Genomic DNA, 23145 nt, shown 5'->3' on the forward strand with positions numbered 1-23145 from the left:
TACCGCAAAACTCGTAATCTCGCCGCTAGTTTGCAAGACTGAGATATCTTAACAATACAAGTAAATACCACACTGCTAATGTATTTCATAGGTAATTCACTACACTCCCTAGAGGTATCAATTTAACCTCCTCACTACCAGAACATTCTGCAGCTCCTTATGGTTTGAAACTTAGAAACTTAAAGGGACTGTAAAGTCCAAATTAAACTTTCATGATTCAGATAGGGCATGTCATTTAAACAACTTTCCAGTTTTCTTTTATAATCAAATTTGCTGTTTTTCTCTTGGTATTTTTTGTTAAAGGCTAAACCTAGGTAGGCTTATAGGCTGATTTCTAAGACTGCAGTCCACCTCTTATCTCATAGTATTATGGCTGTGAATAACTAATAACATGTACTGTTTGTTCATGTGTGCCATACAGATAACATTGTGCTTACCCCAGTGGAGTTATTTAAGAGTCTGCACTTAAAGCTTGAAATGCAAGTCTGCTAAAAGATCTGAGATAAGGAGGCAGTTAGCAGAAGCTTAGATACAAGGTAATCATAGAGGTAAATAGTATATTTCTATAACAGTGTTGGTTATGCAAAACTGGGGAATGGTAAATAAATGATCTATCTTTTTTAATCAATAACATTGATGGTTTCTGTATTACCAAGGTCTCCATAGAACTTTGGTGTCCCACAGAGTTGTTTGGTTGATATAAGCATCATAAGGAGACTGCCCTTGTAGATGTGCAAGCACAGTGAGGTCCCTGGATATGATGCAGCAGGTTCACCCGAGCTTCTGACTGTGGCTGTAGGGAGAGGAAGTGCAGAGATTCCTGGAGACATCTAGAGTGACCTTCTCTGTAGGACAGGCTGGGTGATGGTGCTGCTATAAATGAAAACAAATTGATTAATACTCAGCAATATAATTTGACTTTTGATAAAGAGCACATTTCTGTTTTAGAAACAAACAAAAAACAAAACTAAACACTATACTTACATTTAGCAGCCAGATGCTGTTGCAGGAAGCTCACAGTCATCTCCAGGATATCAGCCTTCTCTGGTTTGGATGGAAGTTGCTGTTTCTGAAACTCTTTCTCCAGCAATATCCTGAGCTGCTCAATGCTGCTGTTAATACGATCTCTCCTCATCTTCTCAATTACTGGCTTCCTTAGCTGGATTTAACCCCCCACAAATTTATAAGTATGATAATTTGAAAAAAGGATTCCATAGAAACAGGTTAGGTCTGCGTTCATGTTTTAACAAAAGATTAACTAGAGCAACAAACGCTCCCTCTATATTGTGCTCTCTTTGCATAATTAGATGTGAGGTGCTGGCTGTGCAGAGCAGTCAATCACACTCAGCAGTCAATCACACTCAGCAGTCAATCGCAACCCAGAAGTGTGTCCTATTAAATAGTAACAGGAGACCAGGGCATCTGGAGCTTGCTATATAGGTGAGGTAAGATTGGTGAGTGTAGGAACTCTTGTTAGTCTACAATAAGCAATATACCTGCTTTGTATGGTATGGTATCACAGAGGAGCATTATTTGGAATGTAAACCTAAAACAGCAAATTAAATACATAAAATATATTTGTATTCTGAATTATTCATGTTTTTTAGAGCTGGGTAACACATGGTTTGTGTCCTCCCTAATCTAAATCAATAAAACAGAATGTCAAAACATATATTGATACAAACATAATTATACAAACATAATTACAGAACTGTGTAACTTGTTCAGCCAGGATTATTATGTTATTGATTAACAGAGATGTATTCAAATAAAGACATTTATAGGGTATTAAGCTTCTATTAAATGTAAGTTTTCATATAATTATAGACATTATTTCTTGTCTTTCAGGAGAGACAATAGTTTTTTATTTTTATTTTAATTCTAAGGAATATGAAGTATTAAATCTAATAATAATAAGAATTACTGGAATATACTGCCCAGAAGAATATGGAGCAATAAATACAACTTATCAATATCACTGCAATACCAATGTGTATGTTAATAATATACAAAACATTTATATGTAACAATATACAGGCATACCTCAAAGATATTGCGGGTTCAGTTCCAGACCACCGCAATTAAGTGAATATAGCAATAAATTGAGTCAAACTATTTTTCATTGTTTTCCAGTGCATATAAAAGTTATATTTACACTATACGATGGTCTATTAAGTATACATTAGCATTATGACAAAAAAACCTATGTAAATACATTAATTAAAAAATAATCTTTTTTGCTGGTGGGCTGTATCTGTGTATTTATGTGTTTATATGTGTAATCATGTGTATTTATGTGTTTGTATGTGTATATATGTGTATTCATGTGTATTTTTGTGTTTATTGGTGTATATATGTGTATTCATGTGTATTCATGTGTTTGTATGTGTATATATGTGTATTCATGTGTATTTATGTGTTTGTATGTGTATATATCTATATTTGTGTGTATTTATGTGTTTATATGTGTATATATGTGTAATCATGTGTATTTATGTGTTTATATGTGTATATATGTGTAAACGTGTATTTATGTGTTTGTATGTGTATATATGTGTATTCATGTGTATTTATGGGTTTTTATGTGTATACATGTGTATTCATGTGTTTGTAGGTGTATATATGTTTATTCATGTGTATTTATGTGTTTATATGTGTATACATGTGTATTCATGATTATTTATGTGTTTATATGTGTATATATGTGTAATCATGTGTATTTATGTGTTTGTATGTGTATATATTTGTATTCATGTTTATTTATGTGTTTATAGGTGTATACATGTGTATTCGTGATTATTTATGTGTTTATATGTGTATATATGTGTAATCATGTGTAATCATGTGTATTTATGTGTCTTTATGTGTATATATGTGTAATCATGTGTATTTATGTGTTTGTGTATATATGTGTATTCGTGTGTATTTTTGTGTTTATATGTGTATACATGTGTATTCATGTGTATTTATGTGTTTATATGTGTATATATGTGTAATCATGTGTATTTATATCTTTGTATGTGTATATATGTGTATTCATGTGTATTTATGTGTTTATATGTGTATACATGTGTATTCATTATTGTTAATGTGTTTATATGTGTATATATGTTGGGAAAATGTCACTGCTAGACCTACTTGACACAGGGTTGCCAAAAACATTTAATTTGTAAAAAGAGCAATATCTGCAAAGCGCAATAAAGTGAAGCACAATAAAACGAGGTATGTCTGTATAATGGTTCATAAAGAAAATAGTCTTTCTAGGAAAGGGCTTATAATAAACATTCATTTTTCTTAAAAGTGTATCCTGTCTTATAAAATGATGTATAAAATAGATGATGAATGATTAAGTGGTCAAGTGATATCTTGGTTACTGGCTCCCATTCGTCTGAGTGTTGCGCATACTTGTATCTATCATCTATCTCTTTTTTTTAAATATTTTTATTTATAAACCAATTCAAGATACATTCCGACAATAGGATGGCCACAAAAAAAGAAAAACAGAAAACCAGCAAAACAGCATGTTATCTTTAGATACATATCGATCATAATAAAACAAGAAGAGTACAATTCTGATAACCTGTTATGATTTAGTAGTGCCATCTTTACTTTCGTCATACCTTGCGAACACTTTTGCGTACTTGAATTGGGAAGTTTCGTATCATTTAACAACAATAATATATATAGCTATATATATATGTATATATACAACAGAGGTGTGTGCGCTATAGCGCACAGGTACACAAAAATGGCAAGGTAATGAAAAATGGAACCTTACATCAGGAGTAGGCGTTTTGTCCCTCTACGCCAAAAAAACCCACCGTCAGACCCAGTGTTCTCCTCCAACCCACAGGTATGTATAGGCAGTGGTATAGATAAGAAAATAGAATGAACTCAAATAAAAGGTACAATCAATATTTGCAGAAAAATACCATGCACAACCAGGCAGCCTTAATGTGAAAGGTAAAAGGTAAAACATTTATTGGTATGCATTTAAAAGAACAACTCATGGAGTAGCGGTAAAGCTGATGACGTCATACTTTACCACTACTCCGTGAGTTGTTCTTTTAAATGCATACCAATAAATGTTTGACCTTTTATCTTTCACATTAAGGCTGTGCTAAGTATTGTTCTGCAAATATAGATTGTACCTTTTATTGGAGTTCATTCTATTTTCATATATATATATCTATAAAGAAAGAAAAAACGGGGCAAAAAAAAAAGCAACACTAACCCCCTACTCACCCGTGCCCTTCCGCACTTGCTATTCTGGAAATTCTTAGTTAGCAATGGCCAACTCGAGAAACACGTGCCCCTAAAAGGTGCAATTAACTGCAGTTGAATTTCTTTAGTGTAGTTTATGATTACATTCTTCCATTTATAAAAAAACAAAACATTTAATTTGTGCTTCTGAATTTATCGAGGTATCCATTTGCTCCATAATCAACCGGCTTTTAAGTTTATGATGGAATTCTGTCAAGCTAGGGGCTTTGTTAGATTTTCAATATTTCAAGATCAATAATCTACCCACCATGATTTTAGCATTTAGTTGGTGAACATTTTTGCAGGCAATTTCTTTTTGTCCATCTATAAAAAAGAATACATGGTTATCCATTATTTGAATTTGATTTTGATTGATTTTATTTATCCAGTAATTCATTTTATGCCAACATTTTTTTGACTTTAGGGCAGTTCCAAAAACAATGATAGATATCTGCTTTAAATGTCTTGCATTTGTGACAGGAAGCTCCTGAGTTATCCCATCTAGCCTTAATCAGGACCGTCTTTAACACAGGGCAAAAGGGGCAGCTGCCCTGGGCCCAGTCTCTGTTGAAGGGCCCAAGAGTCCTAAAAAAAATAAAAAAAAAAAAAAAAAAAAATTTTCTTTTTTTTTATGGTTCATACCAGACTGCTGATGTGACATGGGGAACACACACATTCAGTCCTAATACTGTCACAGTCAAAAGTACTCTGCTTATATTTTTTTTAAAAAAAACTGTGCCAGACCGTGCCGGTGTCAGGTGACATGCCAAGCTAGTGCCATGTGCTGTTTTAGATGTGCACTGTGCAGCACTGAATGCAAAGCTCTAACTCGGCATCCAGCCATTTCCCACTGCATCAGAAAAGGTCCTACTGGGGTTACCACTGTTACCAGGTAACTGCTCTGGTGGTGGGGATTGTTTCTGGGTAGGGCTGACTGTAGGCGCATGCAGCAGAAAGCTGGAGCGGCAGGCACATGAGGATTTGAGCATCTGTGCAGCTGCATACACTGCTCTCTTCAGTCTTGAGGCTGTGTGACTCATCTCACACTGTATCCATGCAGCCTTGGACAGACAGCATCATGTCTACTGGTCCCCTTAGCCCTGCTCTTTCTGCTGTGGCCCTAAGATCAACTAACTGAAGTTTGTTAGAGGAATAGTGCTTTGTAGAAAGGTGTCAGTGGGAAGAATAAGTGAGTGCACACACGCCCCTCCCCATGCAGCATTGTCTAGTTCAGGGTGAGAGGGAACTTGTTCCTAGCAAAGAAGCTACATGTGCTGGTGTGGCTGATGTATAGCGTCATGCTGATACTTCACCCATTAATGTAAGGTTTATTTTTATAGTTTTTATTTTCTCTCTGTCTCCGATTTTACAGCTTCTCATAGTAGTTCTGCTGTTCCAGTCAGTAAACTTATATTTGTCTGCACCTCCATGCTTCCTCCTTTACCTTGCTTTGCTCCTGTTGGCTGCCCTAAATCTCTTTAACCAGCTAACCTCACACCAGAATCACATTCAAAAGAATATTAAATGAATCCACAGTGGAGGAATTTATATATTTATTTACTTATTAGTTCTGCTTAGGTCCAGTTTCACATATTGCAATTTTTTTTAATTTTTTTTTTAAATGATTAGCCCAGCAGTGGATGATCCACCGCTGGGCTAATAATAAAAAAAAATTGATTTAGTTGTTTTTTTGGGATGTTGGGGTGGAGAGTGAAATTGCATGGGGTGGGGGGCCCAAGAAAATTTTTGCCCAGGGTCCAATCAATATTAAAGACGGCCCTGGCCTTAATACTTGGTGTAATATATATTCTGTTTATAAGTTTAGTATGCGATTCTCTCCATGAAGTGGAGAGTATAGCGGTGTCTGCCAGTTTGAAACTTTTATGTATGGTCTCCACTGGAACCTGCCATGCTTCTGCTATTTTTTGCACATTGACTTGTTTGGGTGGACTCATAATTATTTTATAAAGCATTGAGATAGAGTATTTACCTGCTTTAAATAAATGTAATACTGGGTCTAAAGCATGCCAAGCTTTCTCCTATGAAATATTATATGGAAGTGCCTGAACAAAATGTCGGGCCTGAAAGAAGGCAAAAAACTCTTTATTCGATATACCAAATTCTTCTGTTAAGTCAGAGAGTGTCCTGCATCTCCCTGACCCTGTTTCTCTTAGCTGGCGTAGAAACAATAGCCCCTTTGAAGCCCAATCTTTACATTTTTTGGAATTTAAGGCTGGCGTATCTATCATCTATCTATCTATCTATCTATCTATCTATCTATCTATCTATCTATCTATCCATATGGAAATTTATATTTGTCATACATTTGTTCTGCCAGAAACATGATGTTTTTAAATACTTGAGATATTTGTGAAACGTACAAAGAAGATTGGATGAAATACAAGGATCATACTGTATAAATAGCACAATGATTTGGATGCAAATAGTTGGTTCCTTTATGACACATTTCAAACAGCCACTTGAAAATAGTGAAAATTAGAGAGGAGGTGTGAAAGTGTGCTTGTCACATTAGTGTTAGGTTAACTATATCATCAAAGAGCAGGAGATCTGTGTGGGTGTGGGTGCAAGATATGCCTGACAAACTAACTAACGTCTATTAGTTAAATGCATTGAAATGTGGTTAAAGCAAAAGCTACAGTCCATATTCAATTAATATACCCACTAGAGGCCCAATTCTAAAATGCTCTCTGTGCTGGTGAGATTCTATAAGAATGTTCAGCAGTCTGTCTCTTTCCACAAAAAAAGAATTACTCTGAAAGGAAAACCTATGTATATGAAAATATCAGTGTAATTTGATTTGTATTAGGCGTAATATTAAAGTTTAACCATATGCTGGGGTCTCCCTCTGTAATTCTTCCTCCATTGCCAACATTAAAGGGACAGTCAAGTCCAAAAAAACTTTCATTTTTCAAATAGGGCATGTCATTTTAAACAACTTTCCAATTTACTTTTATCAACAATTTTGCTTTGTTCTCTTGGTATTCTAGTTGAAAGCAAACCTAGGAAAGCACATATGATAATTTCTAAGCCCTTGAAGGCCGCCTCTATTTTATTTACTTTTCACAGCAGGGGAGAGCAAGCTCATGTCAGCCATATAGATAGCATTGTGATCACGCCCGTGGCTAGTGGCAGACACTGCACTAATTGGCTAAAATGCAAGTCAATAGATAATAACTAAAAGTCATGTGATTAGGGGCGGTCAGAAGATGCTTAGATACAAGTTAGTCACAGAAGTAAAAAGTGTATTATTATAACTGTGTTGGTTTTGCAAAACTGGGGAATGGGTAATAAAGGGATAATCTATCTTTTTAAACAACAAACATTCTGGTGTTGACTGTCCCTTTTAGGAAAATATCTTGCCACTTGGAGGGACAGCACTTTTTTTTATAGAATTCAATGAGGGCTGCCCCTGTGAGTGGAAAAACACATCTAGACCGGTGTAGTGTCGAAATCAGCGAACCGACGGAATTTGCGACCGTGACGTCACCACAATCCTGAGCGCACGTGACTGGTTGCAAAACCAGACGGAACAGCTGCCTGTCATCTGATTTTGTAACCAAAATTGGCGCATGCGACCAAGGGTCACAGATTTCAACACTACACCGGTGTGGATATAAAATATAAATGTAGCCATTTACTCGGATATTTAAACGAATGGATGCAGCAGTGGCGATGGGGCCCCTTAAGTGCCATGCCCGACTGGTCAGCCAGACCCTAAACCAGCTGTATTGATAGCGGGAGGCTAAAAAACAATTGTAGTGTATGTTGTGCTAGGGAGCGTCTCACAACCTGATGGAGGTTAGGGCCACCAGATTTTGAGACCAGGCTATAGAGCAATGCGTTAGATGAGCACCTATTAGGGTACATTATTTAAAACTAAAGAGAAGAGGAAGGGGTTAATAGCACTCAAACCTACCTATATAAAGATAATATAAAAAATACATTTTATTATAAACTTAATTAAAATGCAGTAAAAGTATACTGCTATTCACACTACATCCCCACAAAATCCTATAGTGATTTTAAAATACCGTGTGTCACTCCCCTCTTTCCTGACCGATATCTGGAAGCGTCGGCTTCAGGTGACAGGAGTGACAACAACGGCAAGACCAGTTACTAAAATGAGCAACAGACGCGTTTCTGCCGTTAACCGGCCTTCCTCTTCTCTTTAGTGTTAAATAATGTATTCTCTATAGGGGTAGCACCAGTCCTATTAGACCTTCCGTCCTTATCAATACACGTAGTGCCAACGACTACAACTTTTTCCTACACCTATTAGGGTACTAATAATGAGCTGAACATGCACGATAGTCTGCAAGCAAAATCCGATGGGCAAAACCTCCATCGGATTCTGAGACCCCCTAGCCCCACTTGGCGGTTGCAAATTCCAATTGGCCACTCTCATGCTTACACTTACACCAGTCCGCCAATCACCTGCTACAGAGCAGACACCTCCTTTCCAGGTTATGCTCTGCACCTCCTCCCAGGGACCAACCCACTCCCAGGAACGCTGAGTGCTCAGGGGGAGGCTTGACACGCATCAGAATATGGTGCATAAATCCTAAACCTTGACTAACATTAACAAATAAAAGATGTTTCATGATGCCTATTAGACAAAGTAATATGGTGCAAACATTGTTTAAAATCAGTATAACTAGTGACTTAACCCCTTGATTGTTACAGGCCATTGTCTATTACTTAACCTCTTGTTTACCCTAGATAAAGAGAGCACGGGGTTAAATATATGGATTTCTTTTCCAGGACCCACTATATGGGGATTTTCCTTAATCTCACCCTATCTCCCCCTCTAATAAACACACACAGTCCCTTGCTCACCCTATCTCCCCCTCTCACACACACGCAGTCCCTTGCTCACCCTATCTCCCCCTCTCACACATACATGCAGTCCCTTGCTCACCCTATCTCCCCCTCTCTCACACACGCAGTCCCTTGCTCACCCTATCTCCCCCTCTCACACACACACAGTCCCTTGCTCACCCTATCCCCCCCTCTCTCACACACACAGTCCCTTGCTCACCCTATCTCCCCCTCTCACACACACACAGTCCTTTGCTCACCCTATCTCCCCCTCTCACACACACACAGTCCCTTGCTCACCCTATCTCCCCCTCTCACACACACACAGTCCCTTGCTCACGCTATCTCCCCCTCTCTCACACACACAGTCCCTTGCTCACCCTATCTCCCCCTCTCTCACACACAGTCCCTTGCTCACTCTATCTCCCCGTCTCTCACACACACAGTCCCTTGCTCACCCTATCTCCCCCTCTCACACACACACAGTCCCTTGCTCACTCTATCTCCCCCTCTCTCACACACACAGTCCCTTGCTCACCCTATCTCCCCCTCTCACACACACACAGTCCCTTGCTCACCCTATCTCCCCCTCTCACGCACATGCAGTTCCTTGCTCACCCTATCTCCCCCTCTCACGCACATGCAGTCCCTTGCCCACCCTAGCTCCCCATCTCACGCACACGCAGTCCCTTGCTGACTCTATCTCCCCCTCTCACACACACAGTCCCTTGCTCACCCTATCTCCCCCTCACACACACACACGCAGTCCCTTGCTCACCCTATCTCCCCCTATCACACACACGCAGTCCCTTGATCACCCTATCTCCCCCTCTCTCACACACACAGTCCCTTGCTCACACTATCTCCCCATCTCACGCACACGCAGTCCCTTGCTCACTCTATCTTCCCCTCTCACACACGCAGTCCCTTGCTCACCCTATCTCCCCCTCTCACACACACGCAGTCCCTTGCTCACCCTATATCTCTCCCTCTCACACACACGCAGTCCCCTTGCTCACCCTATCTCCCCTTCTCTCACACACACAGTCCCTTGCTCACCCTATCTCCCCCTCTCTCACACACACAGTCCCTTGCTCACCCTATCTCCCCCTCTCTCACACACACAGTCCCTTGCTCACCCTATATACCCCTCTCTCACACACACAGTCCCTTGCTCACCCTATCTCCCCCTCTCTCACACACGCAGTCCCTTGCTCACCCTATCTCCCCCTCTCTCACACACGCAGTCCTTTGCTCACCCTATCCCCCCTCTCATGCACACACAGTCCCTTGCTCACCCTATCCCCCCCTCTCTCACACACACACACACAGTCCCTTGCTCACCCTATTTCCCCCTCTCTCACACACACAGTCCCTTGCACACCGTATCTCCCCCTCTCTCACACACACAGTCCCTTGCTCACCCTATCTCTCCCTCTCACACACACACAGTCCCCTGCTCACCCTATCTCCCCATCTCACGCACACGCAGTCCCTTGCTTACCCTATCTCTCCCTCTCTCACACACACAGTCCCTTGCTCACCCTATCTCCCCCTCTCACACACACGTAGTCCCTTGCTCACCCTATCTCCCCCTCTCACACACACGCAGTCCCTTGCTCACCCTATCTCCCCCTCTCTCACACACACAGTCCATTGCTCACCCTATCTCCCCCTCTCACGCACACACAGTCCCTTGCTCACCCTATCTCCCCCCATCACACACACGTAGTCCCTTGTTCACGCTATCTCCCCCTCTCACACACACGTAGTCCCTTGCTCACCCTATCTCCCCCTCTCACACACACGCAGTCCCTTGCTCACCCTATCTCCCCCTCTCACACACACACAGTCCATTGCTCACCCTATCTCCCCCTCTTACGCACACACAGTCCCTTGCTCACCCTATCTCCCCCCTCACACACACGCAGTCCCTTGCTCACCCTATCTCCCCCTCTCACACACACATAGTCCCTTGCTCAACCTATATCTCCCCCTCTCTCGCACACACAGTCCCTTGCTCACCCTATCTCCCCCTCTCACACACATGTAGTCCCTTGCTCACCCTATATCTCCCCCTCTCACACACACACAGTCCCTTGCTCACCCTATATCTAGGCTGACCATATTTCCTTGAGACAAAAACGGGACATTGAGTGGTCAAAAACGGGACAGGGTTATATTCTATATTTATATGAAAAAAGTAAGATTTTAACAAAAGTTAACTTTTATGACATGAATTTAAACTATTGAGCCAACAATTATCCTTCAGTGACAAAATAACTCATACAAAAATTTTTAGGTAGACGTAGAGCTAGAGGGGTACTGTATTTCATCATGATTGTACCATGAATATTTGTCTGATGAAACAAATTTACACAGCAAATTTCGGTCTTTCAACACCATATAATAAAACTTCTCACACTCCATGGGCTGATGTATCATGTATATGAAATTATTTTTACTTTTAATTTGATGCACACAGAAAATTGGCAAATCTATATAAAAATAAAGCACAAATGTTCTGACTTATAAAGACACCCTATAAAATGCTTTTTATTATAACTGTTGTTAAGGGAAATAAAATTACTTATCCAATAACTATTCTAAAGACGAAGGTTCCCTCCATTAGATCACATCCATCATGCCCCCCCAACACAATATTCATTAATATTAATATATATTATGGAACTTGTCTCAGACTCATTGTCACTTTTAAACAGATGGATACCCAAGCCAAATTTGTTGTTTAAACAAAGAAAATCAAATAGAACATGCTTATATAATAAGAAGAGCTGATTCTGAAGCTTGTGATCAAAAGTATTACAATTTAATTTATCATACAAACAACAAACATGCTTTAAAAAAGTGAGATTATCCTATGTTGTCAAGGCAAATTCCCCCATATTAACTGATTTTAAAGGGTAAAAGCCTCTGAACTTGCGTTTGGTTTGAATATCTGGATAGTAGTCGTAGATTTGTTTTAGCTGAGTTGCCCAAAATTATTGTTACACATGTAAATGGTGGAAGAACTGATAAAAATGTGGAACTACATAGTTACTTGATAATAACCGTTATTTTATAACGTCTGTACTACAACCAGCACTGCAGCAGCATAATAATAATAAGCATATGATATAATAAATGACAACTAATTTAATTTAATTGATTGCCAGGCACAGACACTGGTCTTACCTTGGCCGTGCACAATTCTTGCAGGCACCTATCAATGACACACCTCTAATTTTGAAGAGCGCGGGCGGCATAGACTGCATGCTGTGGAACATGTGGGCACGGCCACCCAACCCGGCTGCAGTTAAAAAAAAAAAAAGTTTTTTAAAAAACTGCCCTCCCCGCCGGCGGGGAGTTTAAAAAAAATTGAAGTGGTGTATGTGCAATAAAAAATTACACTTGCGCTGCCCGCACGGTCTGATAACCCTCAAAACGGGACAAAATGACTATTAATAAAGAAACGACGGGACAGGGGAAAAAACATAAAATAAGGGTACTGTCCCTTTCAAAACGGGACGTATGGTCAGCCTACCTATATCTCCCCCTCTCACACACACACAATCCCTTGCTCACCCTATCTCCCCCTCTCACACACATGCAGTCCCTTGCTCACCCTATCTCCCCCTCTCTCGCACACACAGTCCCTTGCTCACCCTATCTCCCCCTCTCACACACACACGTAGTCCCTTGCTCACCCTATATCTCCCTCTCTCACACTCACGCAGTCCCTTGCTCACCCTATATCTCCCCCTCTCACACACACGCAGTCCCTTGCTCACTTTATCTCCCCCTCACACACACACACACACAGTCCCTTGCTCACCCTATCTCCCCCTCTCACACACACGCAGTCCCTTGCTCACCCTATCTCTCCCTCTCACACACACGCAGTCCCTTGCTCACCCTATCTCTCCCTCTCTCACACACACAGTCCCCTGCTCACCCTATCTCCCCCTCTCTCACACACACAGTCCCTTGCTCACCCTATCTCCCCCTCTCTCACTCACACGTAGTCCCTTGCTCACCCTATCTCCCCCTCTCTCACACACACAGTCCCTTGCTCACCCTATCTCCCCCTCTCACGCACATGCAGTCCCTTGCTCACCCTATCTCCCCCTCTCACGCACATATAGTCCCTTGCCCACCCTATCTCCCCATCTCATGCACACGCAGTCCCTTGCTGACTCTATCTCCCCCTCTCACACACGCAGTCCCTTGCTCACCCTATCTCCCCCTCTCACACACACGCAGACCCTTGCTCACCCTATCTCCCCCTATCACACACATGCAGTCCCTTGATCACCCTATCTCCCCCTCTCTCACACACACAGTCCCTTGCTCACACTATCTCCCCATCTCACGCACACGCAGTCCCTTGCTCACTCTATCTCCCCCTCTCACACACGCAGTCCCTTGCTCACCCTATCTCCCCCTCTCACACACACGCAGTCCCTTGCTCACCCTATCTCCCCATCTCACGCACACGCAGTCCCTTGATCACCCTATCTCCCCTTCTCTCACACACACAGTCCTTTGCTCACCCTATCTCCCCCTCTCTCACACACACAGTCCCTTGCTCACCCTATCTCCCCCTCTCTCACACACACAGTCCCTTGCTCACCCTATATACCCCTCTCTCACACACACAGTCCCTTGCTCACCCTATCTCCCCCTCTCTCACACACGCAGTCCCTTGCTCACCCTATGTCCACCTCTCTCACACACGCAGTCCCTTGCTCACCCTATCTCCCCCTCCCACACACACGCAGTCCTTTGCTCACCCTATCCCCCCCTCTCATGCACACACAGTCCCTTGCTCACCCTATCCCCCCCTCTCTCACACACACACAGTCCCTTGCTCACCCTATCTCCCCCTCTGTCACACACACAGTCCCTTGCCCACCGTATCTCCCCCTCTCTCACACACACAGTCCCTTGCTCACCCTATCTCCCCCTATCTCACCCTATCTACCCCTCTCACACACGCAGTCCCTTGCTCACCCTATCCCCCCCTCTCACACACACATCCCCCAGATCAGTGTATCTCCCCCTCTCACACACACGCAGTCCTTTGCTCACCCTATCCCCCCCTCTCATGCAAACACAGTCCCTTGCTCACCCTATCCCCCCTCTCACACACACACACAGTCCCTTGCTCACCCTATCTCCCCCTCTCTCACACACACAGTCCCTTGCTCACCATATCTCCCCCTCTCTCACACACACAGTCCCTTGCTCACCCTATCTCCCCCTCTCTCACACACACAGTCCCTTGCTCACCGTATCTCCCCCTCTCTCACACACACAGTCCCTTGCTCACCCTATCTCTCCCTCTCACACACACACAGTCCCTTGCTCACCCTATCTCCCCCTATCTCACCCTATCTACCCCTCTCACACACACGCAGTCCCTTGCTCACCCTATCTCCCCCTCTGTCACACACACAGTCCCTTGCCCACCGTATCTCCCCCTCTCTCACACACACAGTCCCTTGCTCACCCTATCTCCCCCTATCTCACCCTATCTACCCCTCTCACACACGCAGTCCCTTGCTCACCCTATCCCCCCCTCTCACACACACATCCCCCAGATCAGTGTATCTCCCCCTCTCACACACACGCAGTCCTTTGCTCACCCTATCCCCCCCTCTCATGCACACACAGTCCCTTGCTCACCCTATCCCCCCTCTCACACACACACACAGTCCCTTGCTCACCCTATCTCCCCCTCTCTCACACACACAGTCCCTTGCTCACCATATCTCCCCCTCTCTCACACACACAGTCCCTTGCTCACCCTATCTCCCCCTCTCTCACACACACAGTCCCTTGCTCACCGTATCTCCCCCTCTCTCACACACACAGTCCCTTGCTCACCCTATCTCTCCCTCTCACACACACACAGTCCCTTGCTCACCCTATCTCCCCCTATCTCACCCTATCTACCCCTCTCACACACACGCAGTCCCTTGCTCACCCTATCTCCCCCTCTGTCACACACACAGTCCCTTGCCCACCGTATCTCCCCCTCTCTCACACACACAGTCCCTTGCTCACCCTATCTCCCCCTATCTCACCCTATCTACCCCTCTCACACACGCAGTCCCTTGCTCACCCTATCCCCCCCTCTCACACACACATCCCCCAGATCAGTGTATCTTCCCCTCTCACACACACGCAGTCCTTTGCTCACCCTATCCCCCCCTCTCATGCACACACAGTCCCTTGCTCACCCTATCCCCCCTCTCACACACACACACAGTCCCTTGCTCACCCTATCTCCCCCTCTCTCACACACACAGTCCCTTGCTCACCATATCTCCCCCTCTCTCACACACACAGTCCCTTGCTCACCCTATCTCCCCCTCTCTCACACACACAGTCCCTTGCTCACCGTATCTCCCCCTCTCTCACACACACAGTCCCTTGCTCACCCTATCTCTCCCTCTCACACACACACAGTCCCTTGCTCACCCTATCTCCCCCTATCTCACCCTATCTACCCCTCTCACACACACGCAGTCCCTTGCTCACCCTATCTCCCCCTCTCTCACACACACATCCCCCAGATCAGTGTATCTCCCCCTCTCACACAAACAGTAAGTTTTGTGAGTTACTGTCAGTTACTTACCTGCATTAGGGTGCCCAGTAGGTCATGTAATGACACTTAGGTGTATTATAGCAACCAGTATCAAATGTATGTAAGCCTTACCTGCATTATGTTAGTCAGGTGGTTATGTATGGCCAACTACCTTCATTATGATGGTCACTAACATTTATTATGGTACCTAATGTCAGGGATAAGTACTTACCTGCCTTAGGAAATTTGTCATATATTGCTTTTACCTATGGTAGGAAACTGACCATGTATGGCAATGTACCTGTATTATAGTAGATAATAGGCCATGCATGACAACTTACCTAAATGATGGTAACCAACATGTCATGCATAGTAGCATACCCACTTGATGGTAGCCAGTAGGTAATGTACGGCCACTTAATGTGCAAGTAACAGGTCACCAATAGTTACTTACCCCATTACAGTTTTGACCACCTACATTATGTTAGCCAGTAAGTCGTGTATGGCTTACTTACAGAATTGCAATAGCTAATAGTTCAGGCAAGGCCCTTTACATTCATTACGTAGCCTATATGTCTGGTCACTTACCTGCATTATAGTTGCAAAAAAGACAGGTAAGAACTCTTACCTTCACTAGAAGCTAATACGAAGAATGAAGGTTCCTTTAAGTGACGTCATCCAAGATCGGCCAATCAGAATTAAAGGTGAAAAAATCCTATTGGCTGATGCAATCGGCCAATAGGATTGAACTTCACTCCTATTGGCTGATACAATCAGCCAATAGGATTGAGCTTGCATTCTATTGGCTGTTCCAATCAGCCAATAGAATGCGAGCTCAATCCTATTAGCTGATTAGATCAGCCAATAGGATTAAAGCTCAATCCTATTGGCTGAGTGCATCAGCCAATAGGATTTTTTCACCTTTAATTCCGATTGGCTGATAGAATTCTATCAGCTAATCGGAATTGAAGGGACGGCATCTTGGATAACGTCACTTAAAGGAACCTTCATTCTTCGTTAGATGTCAAGAGAAGAGGATGCTCCGCGCCGGATGTCTTGAAGATGGACCCGCTCCGCGCTGGATGGATGAAGATAGACAATGCCGTCTGGATGAAGACTTCTGCCCGGTTGGATGAAGACTTCTGCCGCTTCGTTGAGGACTTCTGCCGGCTTCGTTGAGGATGGATGTCAGGTCTTCAAAAACTGTAAGTGGATCTTCAGGGGTTAGTGTTTATTAAGGGTTTATTGGGTGTGTTTTATTTTTAGATTAGGGCTTTTGGATGGAAAAAGAGCTAAAAGCCCTTTTAAGGGCAAAGCCCATCCAAATGCCCTTCTCAGGGAAATGGGGATATTAGGTTTTTTTAGTTAGGATTTTATTTGGGGGGTTGGTTGTGTGGGAGGTGGGTTTTACTGTTGGGGGTTGTTTGTATTTTTGTTTACAGGTAAAAGAGCTGATTTCTTTGGGGCAATGCCCCGCAAAAGGCCCTTTTAAGGGCTATTGGTAGTTTAGTTTAGGCTAGGTTTTTTTTTCATTTTGGGGGAGCTTTTTTATTTTGATAGGGCTATTAGATTAGGTGTAATTAGTTTAAATATCTGATAATTTCTTTTTTTATTTTGTGTAATTTAGTGGTTTTTTTTTGTAATTTAGGTAATTGTATTTAATTATTTTAATTTATTTAATTTTAGTGTAATGTTAGGTGTTAGTGTAACTCAGGTTAGGATTTATTTTACAGATAAATTTGTATTTATTTTAGCTCGGTAGTTAGTTAATAGTTAATAACTATTTACTAACTATTCTACCTAGTTAAAATGAATACAAACTTACCTGTAAAATAAAAATAAACCCTAAGCTAGCTACAATGTAACTATTAGTTATATTGTAGCTAGCATAGGGTTTATTTTACAGGTAAGTATTTAGTTTTAAATAGGAATTATTTAGTTAATGATAGTAATTTTTATTTAGATTTATTTTAATTATATTTAAGTTAGGGTGCATTAGGGTTAGGGTTAGACTTAGGTTTAGGGGTTAATAAATTCAGTATAGTGGCGGCGACGTTGGGTGCGGCAGATTTGGGGTTAATAAATGTAGGTAGGTGACGGCGATGTTAGGGGCGGCAGATTAGGGGTTAATAATATTTAACTAGTGTTTGTGATGCGGGAGTGCTGCGGTTTAGTTGTAATATGTTTATTATAGTGGCGGCGATGTCCGGAGCGGCAGATTAGGGGTTAATAAGTATAATGTAGGTGTCTGCGATGTCAGGGGCGGCAGATTAGGGGTTAATAAGTGTAAGATTAGGGGTGTTTAGACTCGGGGTTCATGTTAGGGTGTTAGGTGTAAACATTAATTTTGTTTCCCCATAGGAATCAATGGGGCTACGTTATGGAGCTTTACGCTGCTTTTTTGCAGGTGTTAGGCTTTTTTTCAGCCGACTCTCCCCATTGATGTCTATCGGGAAATCGTGCACGAGCACGTAAAACCAGCACACCGCAGCTTTCAGCAGCGCTGGTATTGGAATGCGGTATGGAGCTCAATTTTGCTTTACGCTGACTTCTTGCCTGTTAACGCCGGGTTTTTGTAAACCTGTAATACCAGCGCTGTAGGGAAGTGAGCGGTGACAATAACTTGCAAGTTAGCACCGCACCCCTCATAACGCAAAACTCGTAATCTAGCCGATTCTTTGCTAACATATGGCTAGATTATGAGTTTTGCATTAGAAACTATGCGGTGCTAACGAGCAGTTAATGCTCACCGCTCACTTACAAACAGCGCTGGTATTACGGGTTTTTACAAACCTGGCGTTAACCGCAAAAAAGTGATCGTAGAGCAAAACTTTGCTCCACATCTCACCTCAATACCAGCGCTGCTTACGTTAGCGGTGAGCTGGCTGAACGTGCTTGTGCACGATTTCCCCATAGGAATCAATGGGGGAGAGCCGGCTTAAAAAACAACAACTAACACCTGCAAAAAAGCAGCGTTTAGCTCCTAACGCAGCCCCATTGATTCCTATGGGGAAAATACATTTATGTCTACACCTAACACCCTAACATGAACCCCAAGTCTAAACACCCCAAATCTTACACTTATTAACCCCTAATCTGCCACCCCCAACATCGCCGACACCTGCATTATATTATTAACCCCTAATCTGCCGCTCCGGACACCGCCGCCACCTACATTATACTTATGAACCCCTAATCTGCTGCCCCCAACATCGCCGACACCTACATTATATTTATTAACCCCTAATCTGCCACCCCCAATGTCGCCGCAACCTACCTACACTTCTTAACCCCTAATCTGCCGCCCCCAACGTCGCCGCCACTATAATAAAAATATTAACCCCTAAACCTAAGTCTAACCCTAACCCTTCTAACTTAAATATAATTTAAATAAATCTAAATAAAATAACTATCATTACCTAAATAATTCCTATTTAAAACTAAATACTTACCTATAAAATAAACCCTGAGCTAGCTACAATATAACTAATAGTTACATTGTATCTAGCTTAGGGTTTATTTTTATTTTACAGGCAAGTTTGTATTTATTTTAACTAGGTACAATAGTTATTAAATAGTTATTAACTATTTAATAACTACCTAGCTAAAATAAAGACAAAAGTACCTGTAAAATAAAACCTAACCTAAGTTACAATTACACCTAACACTACACCATAATTAAATTAATTCCCTAAATTAAATAAAATTATCTAAAGTACAAAAACAAATAAACACTAAATTACAAAAAATAATAAAAAAAATTACAAGATTTTTAAACTAATTACACCTAATCTAATCCCCCTAACAAAATAAAAAAGCCCCCCAAAATAAAAAAAGCCCTACCCTACACTAAATTACAAATAGCCTTTTGCGGGGCATTGCCCCAAAGTAATCAGCTCTTTTACCTGTAAAAAAAATTACAAATCCCCCCCCAACATTAAAACCCACCACCCACACAACCAACACTACTTTAAAACCCACCCAATCCCCCCTTAAAAAAACCTAACACTAACCCCCTTGAAGATCACCTTACTGGGAGACGTCTTCATCCAACTGGGCAGAAGTGGTCCTCCAGATGGGCAGAAGTCTTCGTCCAACCGGCGCAGAGCGGGTCCATCTTCAAGACATCTGACGCGGAGCATCCTCTTCTTCCAACGGCTACGACTTAAATGACGTCATCCAAGATGGCGTCCCTTCAATTCCGATTGGCTGATAGAATTCTATCAGCTAATCGGAATTATTGTAAAAGAAATCCTATTGGCTGATGCAATCAGCCAATAGGATTGAGCTCGCATTATATTGGCTAATTGGAACAGCCAATAGAATGCCAGTTCAATCCTTTTGGCTGATTAGATCAGCCAATAGGATTTTTTTCTACCTTAATTCCGATTGGCTGATAGAATTCTATCAGCCAATCGGAATTGAAGGGACGCCATCTTGGATGACGTCATTTAAAGGAACCTTCATTCAGACGTAGCCGTCGGAAGAAGAGGATGCTCCACGTCGGATGTCTTGAAGATGGACCTGCTCCGCACCGGATGAATGAAGATAGAAGATGCCGTCTGGACGAAGACTTCTGCCCGTCTGGAGGACCACTTCTGCCGGTTGGATGAAGACGTCACCCGGTAAGGTGATCTTCAAGGAGTTAGTGTTAGGTTTTTTTAAGGGGGGATTGGGTGGATTTTAGAGTAGGGTTGGTTGTGTGGGTGGTGGGTTTTAATGTTGGGGGGATTTGTAATTTTTTTTACAGGTAAAAGAGCTGATTACTTTGGGGCAATTTAGTGTAGGGTAGGGCTTTTTTTATTTTGGGGGGGCTTTTTTATTTTGTTAGGGGGGATTAGATTAGGTGTCATTAGTTTAAAAATCTTGTAATTTTTTTATTATTTTCTGTAATTTAGTGGGGGGGGGGTTTGTACTTTAGATAATTTTATTTAATTTAGGGAATTACTTTAATTATATTGTAGTGTTAGGTGTAATTGTAACTTAGGTTAGGTTTTATTTTACAGGTACTTTTGTCTTTATTTTAGTAATAAAGGCGCTATGCAAGTCCCATTGAAAAAAGAGGATACGCAATTGACGTAAGTGGATTTGCGGTATTTCCGAGTCTGGCCAAAAAAGTGAGTGGTACACCTGTACCTGCAAGACTCGTTATACCAGCGGGCGTTAAAAAGCAGTGTTGGGAGCGTCCAACGCTGCTTTTTAAGCCTAACGCACAACTCATAATCTAGCCGATAGATTGTACTAGGCAATTTACACATACTCTAGGCATACAAGATGCAAAAACAGAGTCCTTAATATGCTTGGAGTCAGTAAAACTTCTATTACTGAAAATATTTAGAAGTAAATAGCTCCCAAACTCCATGATATATCTCTCCCATCAAAAGTCTCTGTACTACCAAGGTCTCCATATAGCTTTGGTGTCTTTCAAAGTTGTCTGGTTAATTTGAGAGACATAAGGGGACTGCACTTGTAGATGTGCAACTTCTGGAGAACACTGAGGACCCTGAATATGATGCAGCAGGTTCACCCGAGCCTCTGTCTGTGGCTGCAGGGAGAGGAAGTGCAGAGATTCCTGGAGACATCTAGACTAGAGTGACCTTCTCTGTAGGACTGGCTGGGTGATGTTGCTGCTATAAATGAAAATAAATTAGTTAAGTTTGTACTCAGCATTGCAATTTAAAATTAGTAAAAAAAAGAAAATAGTTTTAACTTTACAATTAATAAATAAAAAGATACTTACATTTACCAGATGCTGTTGCAGGAAGCTCACAGTCATCTCCAGGATATCAGCCTTCTCTGGTTTGGGTGGAAGTTGCTGTTTCTGGAACTCTTTCTCCAGCAATATCCTGAGCTGCTCAATGCTGCTGTTAATACGATCTCTCCTCATCTTCTCAATCACTGGCTTCCTTAGCTGGATTAAAAAAACTTAAATTTATGAGTATGACTGTTCGACAATAGATTCCAAAGAGACAAATTAAAAACAAAGGGCTGTGATCATGTCTTTTTTTAAGGCTTCTACTTATACAAAATATATGGTGCAGTAGAAGCTTTTTAAAATTATTAACCAAATAGAAAGTAATATTTACCTCTCTGACACTATTTTCCTCAGAAATTGATATGATCAGTTTGCATAGTGATGATACAGGGAATCAGCCTGTCCAGATAGGGTTCAATAGTCCTCTGACACGCTCTAAAAACTAAATAGAGCAGCAAAAGCTTTCTCTATATAGTACTCAGTATGCATAATAATGTGCGAGGATCTGCTTGTACAGAGGTTCCCACAGTCATCAGCCTATCACTACCCAGCATGGACAATAGAAGTGTGCCCTATTATATAGTGACAAGAGACAAGGGCATCTGGAGTCTGTTATGAGGGACAGTAATAAAGAAGTGTGAGGGAAGATTGGTAAGTGTGGAAATATATCCTTAAACTGTCTGTTAGTCTAAGACACGCAACAAACCTTATGTGATACCACAGAATAGCCATTATTTGGAATGTAGGTCTAAAACAGCAAAATGACTATATCAACTACAATTATATTCATGCTTTGTTTTGTTTAGAGTTGGGTTACAAATGTATTTTATCTGCTTTCCTCCAAGTCAGTAAAAAAGAATACCAAACATATATTGATTACACATTGATATAATACAAAGATTATTATACAAGTATAGCATACAGGAACATATTCAGCCTTAAACTAGTCTATTAATAGTTCACTGAGATGGGTCAATAAAGAGGTGTACCTTTAAATGGATGTTTTCCTATAGGAATTTGGTATTTGTTAACATTCAGGAGAGACAGAAGCCTTTGAAAACCAAACCAAAGAAATGTGTTGTTACTATTATTGGAAAGTGCTGCCATATTCTACCACCCATAGCAATAAGAGGGAGTGATAAACAAAATGTCTCCATAGTACTGAAATACTAGTATATATATATATATATATATATATATATATATATATATATATATATATATATATATATATATATATATATAGAGAGAGAGAGAGAGAGAGAGAGAGAGAAAATAACTCATTGTGTAAACCATTTACAAATCTAGACAAGTCAGAAGACTTGCTTTTACCACAGAAACTCTCTGATTACACTGTTTCCAATGCAGCAAAGGATTCTGGGTGAGATATGCAAATGAGGTTAACAATGCCTCACTTTTTTACTTCTAACCTGCTTTTTAAGTCAGACTTCCCTTTACGCCATAGCATCGCTGCATTACACAGGTTCTAAGCTTAGCTAGGGGTTGTACAGTGATTCAGACCAATCCCAGGACAGCTGTTTAGTGGTTATTGCCACTCATCAGCTGGGAGTAGGTTGAATCACTGCTTGGTAAAGTTGTTTTCTGGGGGAAATACAACAGCAATTAAAAATATGGGGAAGCGAAAAGTGAGTTTAAAATCCTCCACTAAATACAAAATGTAGAGAAAATAACTCAT

General features: G+C 41.6%; 1 protein-coding gene and 1 pseudogene across 1 annotated transcript; both read right to left on the reverse strand.

Moving 5' to 3' along the window:
• Positions 1–706: 706 nt before the first annotated feature.
• On the reverse strand, positions 707–21056 carry LOC128638807 (transcription factor HES-5-like). Its single transcript, XM_053690947.1, has 3 exons — positions 20955–21056; positions 985–1159; positions 707–873 (listed from the first exon to the last, which is right to left on the reverse strand). The coding sequence occupies exons 1-3, from the start codon at positions 21054–21056 to the stop codon at positions 707–709; spliced, it is 444 nt and encodes a 147-aa protein (XP_053546922.1).
• Positions 21057–21086: 30 nt separating this feature from the next.
• The window catches only part of LOC128638808 (transcription factor HES-5-like), a 9473-nt pseudogene continuing 7414 nt past the window's right edge, over positions 21087–23145 (reverse strand).

This window comes from Bombina bombina, chromosome 8, assembly GCF_027579735.1.
Source record: "Bombina bombina isolate aBomBom1 chromosome 8, aBomBom1.pri, whole genome shotgun sequence".
Lineage (NCBI taxonomy): Eukaryota > Metazoa > Chordata > Amphibia > Anura > Bombinatoridae > Bombina > Bombina bombina.